This window comes from Clinocottus analis, unplaced genomic scaffold (assembly GCF_023055335.1).
Source record: "Clinocottus analis isolate CAN_PGR_092001 unplaced genomic scaffold, fCliAna1.0.p SCAF_29, whole genome shotgun sequence".
In the NCBI taxonomy this organism is placed as follows: Eukaryota; Metazoa; Chordata; class Actinopteri; order Perciformes; family Cottidae; genus Clinocottus; species Clinocottus analis.
In genome coordinates, this window is record NW_027176031.1 from 1,555,001 (window position 1) to 1,573,674 (window position 18,674).

General features: G+C 41.5%; 1 protein-coding gene across 1 annotated transcript in view; it reads left to right on the forward strand.

Moving 5' to 3' along the window:
* Positions 1 to 11,884, forward strand: part of si:ch73-74h11.1 (desmoglein-2.1) — a 19,119-nt gene extending 7,235 nt beyond the window's left edge. The window contains exons 6-16 of the mRNA XM_068593184.1: positions 123 to 257; positions 1,787 to 1,972; positions 2,094 to 2,689; positions 3,043 to 3,185; positions 3,791 to 4,012; positions 4,754 to 4,993; positions 7,010 to 7,143; positions 8,189 to 8,506; positions 8,614 to 8,830; positions 9,056 to 9,324; positions 11,720 to 11,884. Of these exons, the coding sequence (XP_068449285.1) occupies positions 123 to 257; positions 1,787 to 1,972; positions 2,094 to 2,689; positions 3,043 to 3,185; positions 3,791 to 4,012; positions 4,754 to 4,993; positions 7,010 to 7,143; positions 8,189 to 8,506; positions 8,614 to 8,830; positions 9,056 to 9,324; positions 11,720 to 11,884 (2,625 nt within the window). The remainder of the gene's footprint in view (positions 1 to 122; positions 258 to 1,786; positions 1,973 to 2,093; positions 2,690 to 3,042; positions 3,186 to 3,790; positions 4,013 to 4,753; positions 4,994 to 7,009; positions 7,144 to 8,188; positions 8,507 to 8,613; positions 8,831 to 9,055; positions 9,325 to 11,719) is intronic.
* The last annotated feature ends 6,790 nt before the right edge of the window (positions 11,885 to 18,674 follow it).

The following is an 18,674-nucleotide window of genomic DNA, read 5'->3' on the forward strand; positions in this document are numbered from 1 at the left end:
TGGCATTGTTTTGGCCTAACTTTCTCTCCCTATAAAGACACTTTTGGCTGACTTTTGTCAAAACCTGCACAGCACGCACTTCATCCAATAACAGAAGAATGTATCTGTTTCTCCTCTGACAGACTCATGACTTCTACAAATTGGTGGTAAAAGGGAAGGATCTGGGCGGCGCAGTGGGGGGGCTAACAGGGACAGGAACTGTGGAGATCAAGATCCTGGACATCAACGACAACCACCCTGTTCTAGAAAAGTCTGAGGTAAGAATAATGGCATGTAGAAGAAGGCAGGCACAATCGGGTAAAGATCGGTATGATGTGCATATTTTCCTTATCTCTTGTTTGTTTTTTTGTCTTTTGGTACATAAAAAGAGCACCAGTGCCACTGACCAAGTGTCAAAATCTGAGTTGGGGAGTGAGAATGTGTTGATAGAAGAATCCTTTTCATCTTACTTCCATTAAGGTCGTAGTAATCAAGTTACCAATTGAATATTCTTGGTGGACTAAAGTTGGGATTGACTTCCATAAGGTTGAAGGACTTAACATAAGGTTAAGGTTGGAGGTCTGTGCAGCAGAGGTCAAGACATCCTGTCTTTTAGTCTTTCGGTAGAGTTTAAGTTCCAAAAGCACTGACTACCACATCTCCCATACTGCAACTTGTTAGCATTATTAGTTTGACTCTTGGCCACAGTCATACTGAACCCTAAGGACCTCGAATCTTGCAAACTCAAGGTGGTGGGTCTTGGGTGCACAACGGGCAGGCTAGAGGTGAGAGGTATAGATCAGATTGTGTGGTGATAATGTTCAATAATTATGTGCAAATTAAATCTGTGCACCTGTGCTCTGATGAGTAAAGACCGTTTCAAGGTTGGCACCTCCATGAAAATAGAGCCATACGTTAATTTAATCACTTTGTTGCTCAACAAGACAGCACACGCCTTTTCACTGCAGTGCATTATATTTGATCTTTATCTAAGACACAAAGTATATTATTTCTCCCTGGGGGCTTTTTCCTGGCTTAATGTAGAATTAACAGGTTTGGACAAGAACCCGTCAGCATGAACTGAACTATAAGAGCAATATTTCCATGATTTCTGATCTTTGGGATCAAAATATTCGGTCTGCGTTTTCAACTGCCTCTCAAGGTCTTAATGCAGACTATAATCATGTAACTTTGGTCATGAGAGATAATAACCATGACCTGACCTCCTAACTTTCTCAACTGACTCCTAGTGGGGGGCTTTTAAGCTCTTCAATGGATGCTTACGGTGTAAAAAATATCAATTCACTTGAGTATCTCAATATTATTACTGTATCGATTTCAAATATATGGTTGTTTGCAAAGATTTGTGGCAGACAGTGGTTCATTTTGTCTTGTGATATCAGATGTTACAGAGACTGTGATAGAGGCAAAAGCAGATCCAACTGTTATTATTGCAGAAAAAAAAGTGTTTTATTATTTACACTTTAATGCATATGGTGGGGCAATCTTTGTGATTTTAGTTTTCCTGAAATACGATTTTAGATAATGGCCATATATGGCTTTCACAGCATCATAGTATATGGAATCGTAATCCCCTGTATCATGACACTAATCCTATTCTTGCCAATACAGAGCCCTTGTGGATGCTGTGGGTGGTTTTTATTAAGTATTTACAGCTCATGTCTCTTTTCAGTGTTCATAACGGACAGAAAAGAACAGAGCTGACAGTAAGACATGTACAAATATAGCTCTTATAAACGATATATAAACTCTAGACCGCATACTTTGAATCCTGTTCTGTTTGCAGTACACTGGCTCGGTGGATGAAAATGTTGCTGATGTAGTTGTGATGAGAATCAAAGCTCTGGACAAAGACCTTGTGAACACAGACAACTGGCAGACGGTCTTTTCAATCACTTCGGGAAACGAAGATAATCTCTTCTCCATTGAGACAGACAAAGCAACCAATGATGGCATCCTGAAGCTGATCAAGGTATTTATGTGTCTTGACAGACAAAGGTTTATATTTGCTGTATCTAGTGTTGGGTGGGTCCCTAACATCTCTTATTGTTCTCTCGCTCTACCTTATCTACCCTCCATCCCGGACCAAATAGCCTGTGGATTTTGAAGAAGTCCAGAATCTTGAGCTTGGCCTGATGATTGAGAACGTAGCTCCTTTTGTGGAAGGCGGTGCTGTGAAGATGGATGTAGATGTTCAGGTTGGAGAGGGTGGTGGTCCTGTGGCTGGAGCCGGAGCTGGAGCCGGAGCTGGAGCCGGTGCTGGAGCCGGTGCTGGAGCCGGTGCTGGAGCCGGTGCTGGTGCCGATGTTGGGGTTGATGTTGGGGTTGATGTTGGGGTTGATGTTGGGGTGGATGTTGGGGTGGATGCTGGGGTTGATGCTGGTGGAGGTGCAGATGCCGGGGTAGACCTTGGACTAGGGGTGGATGCTGGACTTAAACCCGGAGTTGGGATTAAGCCCGGAGTTGGACCTGGGGTGGGTGTCGGACTTAAACCAGGGGTCAAACCAGGAACAAAGCCAAGCTATCCCATTAAAATAGCAGTTAATAATATGCCGGAGGGTCCAGAATTCATACCCAAAATCAAGAACGTTCCTGTATCAGAAGATCCAACCCAAACACCAGAGGATGGTGTGATCACAGTGTTCGCTGCTACGGATCCAGACACAGGAAAGCCAGCTGAAGATGTCAGGTTAGTCAAGAGAAGAGACTACAGCTGCAGCTCTCAGAGGCTGTACTGAGGCACTGATGTTTCACTTACTGATGTTTGTTGTGTTTCAACCGAGTCGCAAGAACAAAATGCTGCCATCATGTAAACCACTGATATGTAGAATCTTGACATTTCTCAACCAAAAATCACAATGTTTACAGATGTGTATATCAACATCACAGTGTTTTAACCGCTCATGGTGCTTTTTCTGTTTCAAAACTGCATTATCATTTAGGTTAGGATATGAATGGTCTCCTGGGTGAGAGTAGAAAATGAAACAGTTTACTGTTGCATATATTACTGTTCTTAGTGTTTTGGTTCCTTCTCTTCTCCAGTTATGCCAAAGCCTATGATCCAGACAACTGGTTTACCATCGATGCAGAAACAGCTGAGATTAAACTCAACAAAGCACCAGATAGAGAGTCGCCGTTCTTGGTGAATGGTACCTACATTGCCAAGATACTGGCCATAACCAAAGGTAATCCCTTTTGTACTTTATAATCCTTGGGGATTGTTGTCAACATAAAGGCTTCATTTCTGGGCTCTCGACACTGTGAAAACAGATGTTGGCTTTCCTGCTGTGTTCCTCACCTCTATAATTATGAGTCGTTCGAGCAGCTCATAAATGTTGTGGCCCGAGGTAATCTACCAAACGAAGCGTACTGATCTTTGACAGAACCTGCCCGACCACATTGTGAATCAGGGTGTGTCAGCCAGAGAAGGAGAACATTCAGTGTCAGTTTTAACAGACCTTCTTACAAAAATCCAAAATTGTTTTGTAAACACTATTGAAAGGGGGATTATTCAGATCATTATTCCATTTTGTATTTTACATCTTTAATGTTTTTGCTTTAAGAGTGTAGAGAGTAGTTTTGGTGGACTAAAGTTCAAGACCTATGTTTGTTAAATTTGTGTAAAGCTGCTAAATACGGGGGAGGGGAGGGGGGAAGAGAGAGGGCTATAACACAAAGGTCCTGCAGCAGGATTCAAACTGGGGACGTATCGGTCATACAGTACATGCTATAACAGTTTTGCAAAATGGAATCCAGTGTGTTCGACTTACTTCATCGTTGTCCTCCTCAGACATGCCAGCAAAGACAGCCACGGGAACAATAGCCATTCAAGTCACTGATCACAACGACCACTGCCCCACCCTGACCACCTCCCACAGCAGTCTGTGCTCCAATTCCAAAACAGTTCATGTCACTGGTTTTGATGAGGATGATAGTCCCAACGCTGCTCCGTTTACGTTCAGGATCGTACCTGAAGGGACACGAGGCAGCTGGGATGTAGAAGTCATCAATGGTAAGAAAATGAGCTAAAAGAAAATTGCAGCAAGAGCTTGTCACGCTGTATATGATTAAGACATACATTGTTCCACCTATTCTTACTCCAAACCTGTCAAAAATGCATACAGGTATATGACATTTGATGTCTGCATTTAACCCATCCAAAGCATTTAGGAGCGGTGCCTCACTCAAGGACACTTCGACATAATACACTTTACCGCCCACAACCGTCACAAATACCACGGCTTGGTCACCCTTCGTGTCCCAAACCAATGTACAAAGGCACCCTTTAGTGTCTGTAGGAGAAGCAACAAGCTATCAACTAACTCTACTGATAACACTTCTATTAGTTGTTGGAGTCTAAATTGTCTGAAGAGCAGAAAAGTCAGGTGGGAGTGGAGGATGGTTGGGTTAAACACATTTTATATTTTATATATATTATTTGTTGTCACTTAACCTAACTTGCCAACTTAACTAACCAAGTAATTGTTTTTTTGTCTAAACCTAAACAAAAATTGGTTTTGTTGTGTAAGTAAACCTAAAAACTAAGCAAAGCTAAGTTGAAGTGTACTTTGAAAAAACATTGTGTGTAATGAGCAAGAACTGACACGCTGTTCAAACCTGACAAAGTCAGCTACTACAGATTTGCCTGTAATGGTACCATGGTACCACTAACAGTTTTACAGTAGTTCAAGTGTTACTACGAAAGTTGATAGTAATAATGGTAATACAGTGTGAGTTTCTTTGTTGTCTTTAGCTACGAGTGCCGCTCTTCACTCTCGTGAGTCGCTGTGGCCCGGCTCATACCAGCTGCAGGTGGAGGTTTTGGACGCTCAGGGTCTGTCTTGTGAATCCAATGACATGTTTACTGTGGACGTTTGTACCTGTGGGGAAACCGAGGACTGCGAATCGAGGACAGCCAAACTAGGAACTACTTCCTCTGAGCTCTCTGCCGCAGCCATCGGCCTGCTGCTAATGGCTTTGTGCTTACTGCTGCGTGAGTTAAGCTTTAACAAACACCTGAGTACACACAATTACCATGTAATATAAACAAATGGCCAGTTTTATTCAAAAATTTGACTATTGTATTATTGATTCATTTCTTAAGGGTGAAGCGTCTGACCCACTGAAATGTTGCTAAAGCTATATTGCATATCTCACTATGCTGTGAATGACATTTTTGCATTAGACTAGTGAGAACAGATCCTACTTCATTGAATACAGCATCTGCAAATTCTTTAATGTTAGTGCATTGTAAGCCATGAAGTAAATTTACTGAAAATTAAACAATTAAGTATTGCATTACTTCATTACTAGTGAAAGTAAATTGCAATGGAATTTTCACATCTAAAGTCGCCAGAATATCTGTGGTGGTATTGCATTGGACTGAATTATATTGGGCCTCTGATATGTATCTTCAAAAATTACCGTAGAGACAAAGGCCGCGTTTCCCAGATTCGTTAAGACGCTCTTAAGCGCTGAGAGCGTCTTAGGAGCGCTCTAAGAGCGCTGTGAAAGAACGACGTGTTTCCCAGAGTCGTTCTTAGCTTAAGACGCTCTTTCACTAAGAAGCAAACGTAAGATCGGTCTGACCCACTCTTAACAGCCTTCTTAGCGACTAAACGCTCACTGCAGCCGCGTCAGGCAAAGTTATATCAGACATTCAAAGGAATACTAAAACCATGCGTAATGATGAATGTGCTTCCTGGAGGTGGTGGGGGACGGCACCGGCCTCAGCAAGGCATTGGTTTCACGGAGTGTGGCAGCCGTGACACCGATCCTCCTGCGCCATGTCCGGACACACATCACAATGCCTACCACACGGGACAAGGTCCGCCAGGTCCACCGTGGATTTCATGCCATGGCTGGAATAACCGGGTGATTGGTGTCGTGGATGACACACACACAGGCACACGCGTAGCGTAATTGCACGTGGGGACCACAGCGTGTTGTGTGTGATTTATGAGCTGATAAAGTGGTGGGTGATCGATTAACCTGGCATCGATTGATTTAGTTTCAGCAACACGGCGGTGGACCGCTCCCACTAAGAGCGTCTTAGGAAGCTTCTTTGACGAGATCTTAAGAAGGCAGTTAAGAACGCATCTGGGAAACACTCGTATCTTAGCGCTCCTTCTTAGCGAACCCTTCTTTCGAGCCTTCTTAAGTCCTTAAGAACGATCGAATCTTGGAAACGCGGCCAAAGTGCCTTGCCTTCCAGTGTCCACCATGGGACTTTGTTTTGGAAATAATATGTACAATAGTCCACTTTGAGAGACAAATCTTTTTGGGATACCTTTTGAACTGTGCCATTTATACACATATATTTGTCAACGTGAAAAGATGATTTTACAAGTCATGAAAGTCGCCGTTGGCTGCAGGTTAGTTGTAGTATTATTTCATTTTGAGTGAAATTAATCAGTATACTACAGTATACTATACTAAGTCCCATCACAAACACCAACATGGCTGTTACCTTGGCTTGCTAGCCAGCTCCTTAACTTCCACACACACAAATATAACGCCATCCTACCTAAATGTTATTGAGCGACTTTTTTTAGCAGCTGCGAAGCAAAAAAACATGACGTCACATCATGGTATGAAACACTCAGGCATCATAGCTTTAGCGAGAGACTTCATTCGGCAGGTTTTGGGCGTGCAGTCTTTTTAAGTTCATATTTTTACACACTTTTACTTTAAGACTTTTATGACACAATGAGACTTTCTTGATGTGCAAAATTAGACATCATATTTATGGCAATGGTCTCACCGATGACTACCACAGATATATCTCTGAATTAAGGTCCCTTTAGGGTCCACTATGGACTTTAACTGTCTACTGCGTAAAGTCCCCAACTCTGAATTTAACATTAAAAGATTCTCAAAAGGTTGGCTTCATTATGTTGTATACAATTACATTGTTAGTATTTGACATTACCTTTTTGTTTTCGTGTCTCTTGAGATCAAAAATACTTTTGAGCTTTACTTTGACAAATGTTATTGCTTCTCTCTGCAGTCATCCCTCTGCTCCTGCTCTTATGTCAGTGTGGAGGAGCAAACACCATCTTTCCTGACCAATTTAATGATCTGCCATTTGACGCCAAAGAACACCTCATATCCTACCACACTGAAGGTCGAGGCGAGGATAAGGTTTGGCTGCCATTTTTGTTTCTTTTTAGTGGAAAGAAAAGTTACATAAAGGATACATGAAACCAATCATTTAAATTGAGTCCACATAAGGATGAACAGGAGGGTTCAACCTGTCTACTCCCATTCCAAAATGTTATATTTCAAGTACCTATACCTACAGTATATACCTAGGCAAGGAAAGTTTATTTGTAGATCACATTTTAACAACAAAGCGATTCAAAGTGCTTCACATAAAACCATGACGCAAAACAAAATGCAAAAGAAAAGATGATTTAAAAACAATTAGGAAGTTTAATTTAAACATTAAAAACAGTCACTTAAACAATAAAAAGCCAAATCTAGAATAAAAGTTGCAGTGCAGTTTAAGAAATTAAATACAGTAGATAAATGCAGACATTGATTAATTAAATCTAGTTCAATTAAGGGCAACAGAACATCTGGATTTAAAGGAGCAAAGGGTCTTTAGGGGTCTCTGTAGGTCTTTGAATAAGGGCAGGGGACGACAGAGACGGGCGAGTGCCGTTGCCGTCATCCTCTCCTTTTGGAAGGTGCGCCGCAGCCTCATCCTGGAACGGAAAAAAATTATATGCTTAGCAGACCTGCAGCTTTCAGGGACTTTGTTCCAGATATGCGGAGCAGAAGAATTGAATGCTGCTTCTCCATGTTTAGTTTTGAAAGTAGACCAGTCCCAGACGACCTGAGGTGTCGGGATGGTTTATAAGGTAGACCAGTCCCAGACCACCTGAGGGGTCTGATGGTTCATAAGGTAGACCAGTCCCAGACCACCTGAGGGGTCTGATGGTTTATAAGGTAGACCAGTCCCATGTTATGTTGACGGTATTTACTAATGTAGCTCCCACTTATAGTTGGGCCTGATGAGTACTTATAAATCTTGTTGCATTCAGTTTTAGATTTGATTATGTTATGGTTTGGAGTCGCCGGGCCGTTAAACTTCTTTTGGTACCACACTCAGATTGCTATTTCAAGATCATACAAAATATGTGTTGACTGGTCACATTTTCTTTCTTTTGTTGTTTTTTTTTAGGCGGTTCCACTCCTAAGTGCCGCTTCTATGTTGGGAAACCAGAAGAAATTTGGAGCCGCACCAGCAGGGAGTTTCAATGGCACTTCTTTAAAAATCACAAAAACTCAGACAAGCTTCAATGAAACTGTGCAGAAGATGTGGGAAACCAACCAAAATGTGATGGAGACCGACAATGCCTATGGGTTTACGATGGGATCTTTCAACCATGGCAATGTCAGTGCTTCACTTAGCAGGCAAACATTTGGTGCCCAACGTACGACAGATATGTATGAGGATATAGCCCTACCTGACGATTTCCTCAATGATTACTACTCACAGGTACGTTAGTTTTGAATGCAGCTGTTTTTTCCCAGATCAGTAACATTCAAATAGGTGTTTAGAGTTTGTTGACACCAGTGTTTGTGCTACTTTCTTTCCTTAAACAGAAAGCGACATGTGCTGTGGAAGTAAAGGATGGTCTTTTGGAGTATGAGTTTGAGGGCCAGGGCTCTTCTGCTGGCTCAGTGGGCTGCTGCAGCCTCCTGGGCTCTGACAACGATCTGCAGTTCCTCAATGACCTTGGGGCAAAGTTCAAGACTCTGGCTGAGATCTGTTCCCCTCCTCAGCCAACCCCCAAACCTTCTTTGTCAAATACCATATCAGGTGCTGTCAAAACACACACAGTTGATAATGCTGAACTGGTTGTTAGGCAGGTTGAAACAAAGCATACCGATATAATGGCAGAGCAAGTCATGTCATCTACTAACATTTCCAAGTCAACTGACAGTACTGTGAGCAACGCCCCATCTATGACACTTGCCCACTCCAATGTTACTGGCATGAGTAGTTTCTCGAACATCAATCATTCTGCTACTCTGCCCCGTCAAGCTCAGACAGTCATATTACAGCAGCAGCCAGTTTACTACACCACCGCCCCTGTACTACAGCCCATGCACTATGTAGTTCAACCACAGCTTCAGAACAGTGTTCTGCTAGCAGATGGGGCCCATGGAGCCAATTTTCCAGGCATGTATGTAGTCAGTGGACCCCAGAGTCCTTCTTCTGGACTCGTAATCAGTAGAACTCAAGACTCTCATTCTGGGCTACTTTTCCAGGGCATTGAGAACCCCACAAGCCCACTCCGCCTCACTAGTCAAGTAAGTCCCACCCTGTTGCTACCTGATGGCCCAGGAGTATCTCAGAGCTCAGTCCCTGTGGAAGGCTGGAAAATGGTGGGGCCAAATTCTGATGGCAGTTATATGTTAGTTCAAGACAACTGTGGTCCAGGAGCGGCGACGTGGTCAGACCCAGGCACATCTCAGGGCACTTTGCCAAGAGGTGCTATCCTGGTAAAAGAGGCTGCTCCCCCTCAGGGGGCATTCGGTCCAGCAGCCCAGGGGACTGTGTATGGCCTTCTGCCAGGACACACCATTGCTAAAAATAAGGATATTGTTACAGTAAACAGCAACTTGGAGCAAACATGGGTTGGGGAGCCAGGGCAAACGGGTTTAGGGTCGGTTACTGTTTTGGGAGTTGGTGTTGGACAGCCAGGAAGGGGAATGGGACATGTGGTGACTGTAAAGCCAGAAGTGAGACAGGCTGGAATTTGGCCCACTGCGATAAATCCAGGTGGGATGAGGCAAGTCAATGTAAACCGGTCCCAAGGAATTCCACCATTGGAGCAAACGGTGGATGCTAGTGGTATTGTAAAAGCATGTAGAATAGCTTTACCAAATAAAGACAAGACTATTAATATAGTTGAAACCTCTAAAATCAATCAGCTTTCAAAGGAAGAGGTTATGATGAAAAATCCGTTTCAGGATAACAGCAATCCAGGTCAGAAAATGCATGAAGATGCAGTTGAAGAAAAGCAAGAGGCGGTTGCCGACACATTAGAGCATATTCCAACACTAGAGGAGGAGGAGCCTTGTAAGGTGGTCCAAAGCACATTTGAATACAATGAGAATATAAAAGAGTATCCAACTCAAACATCAGAACAATTTTCAATTGTAAATCTTGAGGGAATCACTGAAACTCCAGTGAACAAATTTAAAGATGTGACAAATCAAACAACAGAATCCAGTGACCCAGAAGAAGAGTCAGAACTGCAAGAAAAGCACGCTCCCACTGAACGAATATCCAAGGAAGAAATATCTATGGTCAGTGAAAGGTCCTCCACAGAAGCTTTGCATTCTGGATCAGATGTCGCTGATTTAGTTAATATAGTCAAAGAAGATGAAGAGATATCAACATACCCTCAAGGAGAAGGAGCCACCTCTACTTCAGACCCCATCAACATTGTAGACGATCAAATACAGGATAGTACAGAAGAAAATGTGGACAGACAAGACAAAACACATTTGAAAGAAGAAGTGGAAGAAAAAGAAAAGTGTGTTCAGCTCAGCATTGAAGGTTCAGAGAACAGAAGTGGTGAAGTTGGTTCAGAACCTCAATCATGTGAAGTCACAGAGGAATTAAGGAACAATGCCCTAGAGGAAGATGTCAGTCCAGCTGAGAACATTGAAAGAAATCAGGTCATTGCCACTTCTGATAATATCCAGGCAGCAGAGAACACGGAGGAAATGACTACTGTCACCAGTGATTCACATGAAGAAGTTAAGGCTGAGCAGGAGCAAGTGTTAGATCCTGAAGTGAGACTCAATACTGTGGGTGACATTTTGACAGCTGCTTCTCCAAATTATATTACAACAGACACTGTGAATGAGTCCAAAGAGAGGTCCATCTCTGATCAAAAAGCAATGCCAGAACTCGGTAATAGGATAGACGAAGTTCATCCATCAGCTAATGCTGATTCTGTAACTAACCAAGAAGTTCCGGGTGACTCAAGTTTAATACTAACATCAGCAGAAATTACCACTCAAGTACAAGCAGAGGGTTCTAATGTTCAACAGATAACGTCGGAATCAGGAGTAGACAGTGATCAAGTCGATGCAGACAATGTAAGTGATGGAGAGAAAGAAGAGCGTATTTTACAGGAAGAAGTGGCACAGCAGAGTTTCAGCACCCTCAGTGACCAAGATGAAGACGTTAAGAAACAATGTACTTTGAGTTCTCAAATGGAGGATAATTTCACTTCAGATAACAACATTACTGAAGGTGAAGATGCTTTGGAAGAAATGCCGTTACCTTTACAGCAAAATATAAGCTTCTCACATGGCCAAGATGAAGAGAGTGCAGAGGAAGATCCATGCACAGGTTCTGAACTGAACTATTCATTAATCTCAGATGATAACATACATGTTCCAGAGGAAGAGGACGAGGAGACTGCAAAGAACTTGACGTTATCCATACATCAAAATGTTAGCATGACAGATCACCAATATCAAGATATTGAAGGAGAAGCTGTATCAGGAAGTTCTGCTTTGGAGGATCAGATCACCACAGGTGCCTATATGAATATTGGAGAAGATGAGCATATTGTGGAAGAAATGGCATCACCAGATTTTAGCAGCTCAAATGACAAAAATGAAGAGATTGGAGAAGTAGATAAAGAAAATGTGATTCACCAATTGGAGAATCAATTCATTTCAGAAGACGGTATACAAGACCACACAGAAGAGGAAGATCCTGTGGAGGAAGAGTCACCTGTTCATCGAAGGGATTTCATCCCAGATGAAAATGAGGATGGTGGAAAAGAAGATTCCCTTCCAGATTCTCAAGCGGATGACAAGCTCACCTCAGATGACAGTGATGTAGAGAAAGAGGTGCCATCCATGCAGCATGACATTTGCATTTTAGGTGCACCAGGCACAAGTTCTCACGTCGAGGAAGAATACATTCAGTCTCGCCCGCTGTTAGAAGAGGACTCTCAGCCTTCAGAGACTGAATGTTTATTTGAGGAAGATCTTAATGTAGCAAGTAAACATGCAGAGATTAATCTGATAGCAGCAATGGCAAATGTGGTTGAAACTCAAGAAACTCCTTGTGAAGTTACTACACATCAATCAAGGCAAGGAATGGCCTCTCCTCAGGCAAGGGACATCACTCTGGATATTCCTGAGAGACAACAGACTGCTGGTCGAGCGTTAGTGATGGGTGCTAACATGGAGGGTTTAGATGCTGTGGTCACATCTTTGGAAGAGATAAGATCATCCAGGGCAGCCACAGGACAGGTTTCTATGTCGAGTCAAGATAAAGCGACCAGTGGTGGAATTCTGGCATCTGGACGAGTTGTTGAGGGCGAAACTAGCCACAACACAGACTTAACTCTAATTGAACAGAGTGAGCTTGTAGATCTCACTTTGGAAAAAGGCAAAGCAGAGGTCCCTTTTAACCAAGAAATAACAGAGGGATTAGATAATAGTGCAACTAGTGCATCTGGTCAGGTATCACAAACAGTGTATTCAAAGATTAAAGTGGCAGACGAGACCATATCTTCAGTGTTGGAGAAAGACTTAGGCTCGTCAGAGACAGGAACTGCATGTTTTACTGAAAAGGCTGGTGACCTTGTTCAGAATGAGAGCATACACATGACTGGAGATACAGCAGGGGTCAGCCCAAATACTTTAGGGAGCGCTGATTTGACACAGGTTGTGTCAAAAGCTCACGATGACATGCATGGTGCTGAGGCAAGTGGTGGTAAAGTGAGTCCTATGCAACTTCAGTCAGTCATCAGCCAACGTCCTCAGAACAAATCCAAAAAGAGTAAAAAAGACTCCAACAAGAATCCAATCAGCCCCTCTGGGAAGTGCAAACAACAGTGATCGCTTACACTAACCTGTAGCATTAAATGTGGAACTGGGATGCCCCAGTTGATTTGACAACTTTCTGCACCAATGTGATCATTTAAGTATGTCATAATTTCTTGGGTTTCACAAAATGATATCTTGAAAAAAAAGAAGGCTATTTTACCCAGCAAATATAATACACTCAATATATTAGTCTTCTGTTAACTTTAGACCTTCATCTGGTAAAATTATTTTTTTTAAATGAAGCGCTCGATGTACTGATACCGCTCAGGTGATCGATAAGTCAGGTCTGGTTTGTGTTGCAGTGTTGAGGCTGTGTGGGGCAGATGTTTGAGCACGTCATGGGTGAAGGTCAATGTACATCGGCATTGTTTAACACTTGAAACATGTAAGCCCAGACAGCTCATGGCATTGAGACCAAGACAGATTGAACTGCACCAACCAGCATTGATTGAAGTCAATGCTTCAGGATACTACTTTGGTGGTGTGTCCAAAATAAGCATATTTCACTCCAAATAGTTCAAAGAGCTTAACTTTTGAACTTCAATCCCCAGAAATAGTTTGTGTTGATGCTAGTTGACCATATCTTTAATGTCAAACAAAAAAATGATGTTTTTCTCTGGGTCAGGTTGTTACTGCGACTAAAGTTGGAATGAAAGGGATTGGTGCTTTCCTGTAAAAGATTTTTTAGTTTTTGGAGTACGAGTTTGGTGTACAGGCCGGTGGTTTCTTGGTCAATGCTTATGAGCTTTCCCACTGTCCTGTTTGTTGTGGCAGCCTGCTTTGGTGCCATTTCCACAAGACAGAACACAGAGGTATCAGATATTTGTAAAAGTACATTCTCTACTGGAATTTCCTTACTTTTGAATTGGCACAGTCCACAAAGATACGTATATTGAATAGAGACAAAGTGATTCAAAGTGAGTGTGGCTCAATGGTTAGCATTCCGGTCTTTCAATCAGAGGGTAATCCACGTTGTGTCCTTAAGCAAGACACCTAACCCGGAATTGTTCCCCGTTGCTCACTCTACAGTGTATAGGGCAAAAATGTAAGTCGCTTTGATAAAAGTGTCAGCTAAATATAATGTGATAACTGTGAGGGGTTTGGTAGCTGGACCCAAACGCAGACACGGAGAGGCAAGGTAGGGTGAAGGTAAAAGGGTTTATTTGACAGAAGGTAGCTGGTGGGATGGTAAGGAGGAATGCAGGCAGAGTGGTGAGGTGGCATAAGCAGCAGCGATAAGCTAAAGTGCAGGAATCCTGGACACCGGAAACAGGGGTTAGTAAAAACAAAACAATGCAAAATATTTCTATCTGCACCTACTGGTGCAATAATCTGGCAACTGGAGAGGAGGCAGCCAGGGTGTTTTATCAGGGAGGAGTTGATGATTTGATTGAGGGCAGGTGTCAGAGATGAGATGCAGGTATCGAGATTCTTGCCAGAAGCCACGCCCACAGTACACACACACACAGACCGGAAAAAAAGGAAAAAACAAAAAAGGACACAATACACAGCCGAGCCGTGACAATAACAAGTGATAATTAGATTCTGTACACGTGAGATCTATTATAGATTTTAAACATCACTGATGAGAAACTATAGGATTAGAAAACATTCATGAATTCATTAGAGTTGCTGTCTGTAATAAAAGAGGTTAAGTTCCAATGTCAAGTGTTTAGAATGTTGGTGGTGGGTTGGTGGTGGGCCCTTTTGTTTACAATAACTTGCATATTGAGCCTTACATATTTTGTGTAATATATATTTCATTATGTTTAATTTCATCTGTATCTTGTATCCATTTTTGTGTTTGAGGCTCTTCTTATTTTCTTTCAACCGAGATGTAAACAACCACGAGACAGAACTTGTTTAACTGGTTGAAATATACACTGTATAAACTATGCTGGATTTGAGAACATATTTGTTTGTTAGAGGAGGGGTTTGGTGATTTCATTTTCTTGTTGGGAAAAAATTCCCATAAAAAATTCATATGTTTAATAAAACATAATTTGGGAAAGCTGAATACTGTCATTTAATTTAAATCTGTCTTTTTGACGCAGGGTATGATGTGTGTTGTGTACATTCACTTTGCTCTTAGATTATTGTACTGTGATAGTTTTATTATGCTTCAGCACCGGCGATAAACATTAGTACTTTATGGTCGTCCATCCCATTCTCGAGAACATAACACATCAGGAACGCCTGGAGGGAATTTCTTCAGATTTGACACAAACGATGGACCCAAGGTTAAGCTGAAGATGTTAGTGGTCAAAGGTCACTAACCTCACAAAACACATTGTGTTTATAAATTTGACACAAATATAAAATAGGATGAAATGACGAAGCGATAATATTTTTGACATGGCTGTAAACTGCAACTTTACTTATTAGTGTAGCCATACAATGGAAAGGCACTACTTTGTGTACTTTGGAACAGGCGTTTCCTCAGGGCAAAATGCTAACTCGATCCTGGCTGTCAACCAGTTTCTCAATTACCTCTTCCAGGAGATTATGTTGTCAATTCAGTTTCAGCTTTGTTTTTTTGTCAGCATGATTGTGGAAAAACTCCAGGCTCGGGCCTCATGGAACTCAGATGAAGGGCCAAGGAAGAACCCATTAAATTGTGGCGCGGATACACAAATTAATTTCCCCTTGCTGGCCTTGGTCTGTGCTCTCCGAGTGGTCTTCTAGTTGTCTAGAAGATGTTTTAGTGAAAAAGATTGCTGAACAACACATTCTTACTCCCAATGCTTGGTCAGAGCTGTTAAGCTTCAAACTATGATGCTCTATCTTCTCCTTGAGCAACAGTTTTGGGCGTGACGTAGTGTCTAGCTTGACCAGACGTCCTCTTTTTCCTGGACATGTCCTCTTTTCAAAGCCTAATGCGTCCATCAGGGATTCCAAAAATGTCCGGGATTTTGTCCCGTTGGATATTTGTGTTTCTCTGGGTCTTTTACAAACTAGTTATTAAGTGTCCTCTTTTTTACAAACTCAAATCTGGTCACCCTCGTAGTGTCTTTTCAAAATATACTTTTATCTTCACAGGAAGTCAGGTTTAGGCATGACAGAAAGCGGCGAACATTTTTAAAATGTCTATTCTCACATCTCACATTCACATCTCAAGTTGCTGGTTGTCTGGCAAAGGGGTTAGGTAAAGTAGGTCAGACGTCTTGTCCACATGTCTAAAAGAATTTTATGCGCTTTATTGGAAAGCGAGATTTGACCGTTGACATTGCAGTGCCAAAACCGGCATTTGCACAGATGAATTAAAACTCTTTGGCATGATATCAATAACCTTACAAAAATATCTCAGAACAGAGAACAGCTTCTTTGTTCCCAGCAATGACTCACTTCTCTGCAGCAGCCTGCAGCAGCAGTGTCATGAAGATGACACTCCTGTCAAACCTGTCGTACTGCTCATCACCAAGTCACTTATACACTCTCCGCGGGCCTGTCCCACGAAGCAGGATTGGGTTAGTGAGTTAACTTGAGGTTAAGGCCTGGGTTTTTAAGTCCTACTATGATGGTGGTTCACTTCTTACTATGGGAGATCGCCATGGTAACTTGCTCCAGCAGCAGGTTATGATGGAGACAGGAGATCAACGTGTTTAAAAGCACCTGCTGACCAAGTAAAGCTCTGTACCTGGATCCTCTAATTACACAAATACAACGAAGTTGAAGTCATAATCCAGACTTAAATAAGCACATTTTTAACTGCCAAATTTAAGCTGCTGGCAAAACAACTGATTGTGCCACACGTATATTAACAGACTCACAAAAACACCGGCCATGTCGAGCTCTGACTATAATTAAATGTGTACTCCCCGACCCTCTTTTCAGGCTTCTGCTCGAAAATGACATACCCAAACTGAAATGGGTGTGCCTCTGCAACCACTAAGGCTATTTGAATAATCTTAGTGTTAATAAAAAAGTATAATGTTAAATTTTGCTCAGATGTGTAAACATCAGTCTATGTGTTACTGCTTAAGAGTAAATGAAGATGACACACAGTGTGTAATGTAAAGTTTTCAGGTCCCTCCAGAAAAAAAGCACTTTTAGCGTGATTTTTACCTTGAAATGATGCATTCGCAAAGTCTAAACTTCTCCCAAATCCTACCTCAAAGTTTTAACATGATTTTTGCATTGTTTTGCTTCGATAAAGTGAAGCAGAACAAAGTTAAAGAGGATTTAGTACAGAAAAAAGTCAGACGAGGGCTCACATTTGGTAACATTTGGTCACATTTGGAGAAGAAGAAATAAAAAAATTCTGATTTTTTTATTTTTTATTATTTTTAAAATTCAGAAAAACACCTATATTTTCCCTTTAAAATGTAACAAGCACACAAATTAACAATTATCAAACTGTAAAACAAAGGTAAGCAGTATTTGCTGATCGTAAAGCAACAAAGCGATTCATGTTTCTCTGCTCTTTGGCTCATATCTCCCTGGTTCTTTGGTGTCGAAGGATTTTGAAGGCATTTGTGGAATCTGTGTGGAATTGTCTTGCTTCTGGATATCAGGTTTTTTCCGATTGCACTAAGCTAAAGGTTGCAGGTTCTGGAAACATGCTGATTTTGGGCTTTTTTTTGTTTTATACTTTTATGATTATCTTTCTTTCTGTTTGAGTATTTTTTAAATGGCTGACTGATTCTTGTGGCAAAGGCTTTGGTGTTTAATTTGGTGCATAACATCAATATATTTTCTTGTGATTTATATGTTGTATTTGCAAAAAATACAAAAAGCACCCATATTAGGATGCCATATGTTGCTTAGATGTATTCTCGTGGTGAATACTACAATATCTTAGCCTTATTCTTTCAGCTGCTATCTTGGCGGTGCAAAACAGACTCCGGGCACATACAAAATAAAATATAAAAACATAATTCAAAGCTTGCTGTACCAAATAGTTTAAAGCAACATTCTAAAAGTTTTAGTATTATACTGGAATTAGATCCCAGTGGTGGCTGCTTAGTTTTGTACCTCACAGCGTTGTAATGTCCTAAAATCTAGATTTATTGAAATCAATTCATAAATTTACATAATGTTTTGTCCAAGAAAATATTTAGCTTCAATCCATATTTGTTGGTGTTTTGACTTTCAAACAACTTTGGTCTCCTGCAGGCGGTGTCACGGTGGTCTAGCAGAAATAAAACAACACCATGATTTATATTCATACACCATAAGACATAATCAGTATATTATGACTTGCACGTATAACATATATTCACTTATGTGTGTCAGCTTTTTGACAGTCTTACAGTCACAGACTGGGTGCATTACCTTGCGCTGCTTTGCTCTGGATCCTTTTACGTATGATGTGGGAGATTACAAGTTATGACAGAAAACTCTACGCTTTGAATTGTGTTTTTATGTTTATGTTATGTTTGCTTAAAGCTGAACGAATAAAGCTGAAATCATCATGCACAAAAGTATCTTTTATTATATTCTATAGGAATACATCTAACCAACACATTCACTTCATGAATGTAATTAGTCAGATCTATTCATGCTGTAGATGCTTTTATAATTCCATTATTGTTCAGTCTATGATTATTTTGCCAGGTGCAACTTTGTATAATGTGTTTAAGTTTTCCGTATATTCACTTCGCTCTCTCTTTGGGTCCAGGGCTCTGGATGTGACTGCACACCTTCCCAGGAACGCAAATACTTAAGGAGGCTCGACTTTCACCTGCGACGAGCATCACTCATGTTGTTAGTAAGGAAGTGTGCTCTGTTGATACTGCAAACACAGGGTCACAGAGTACACCTGTACACCTGTACACCTGACATATGTAAACAGC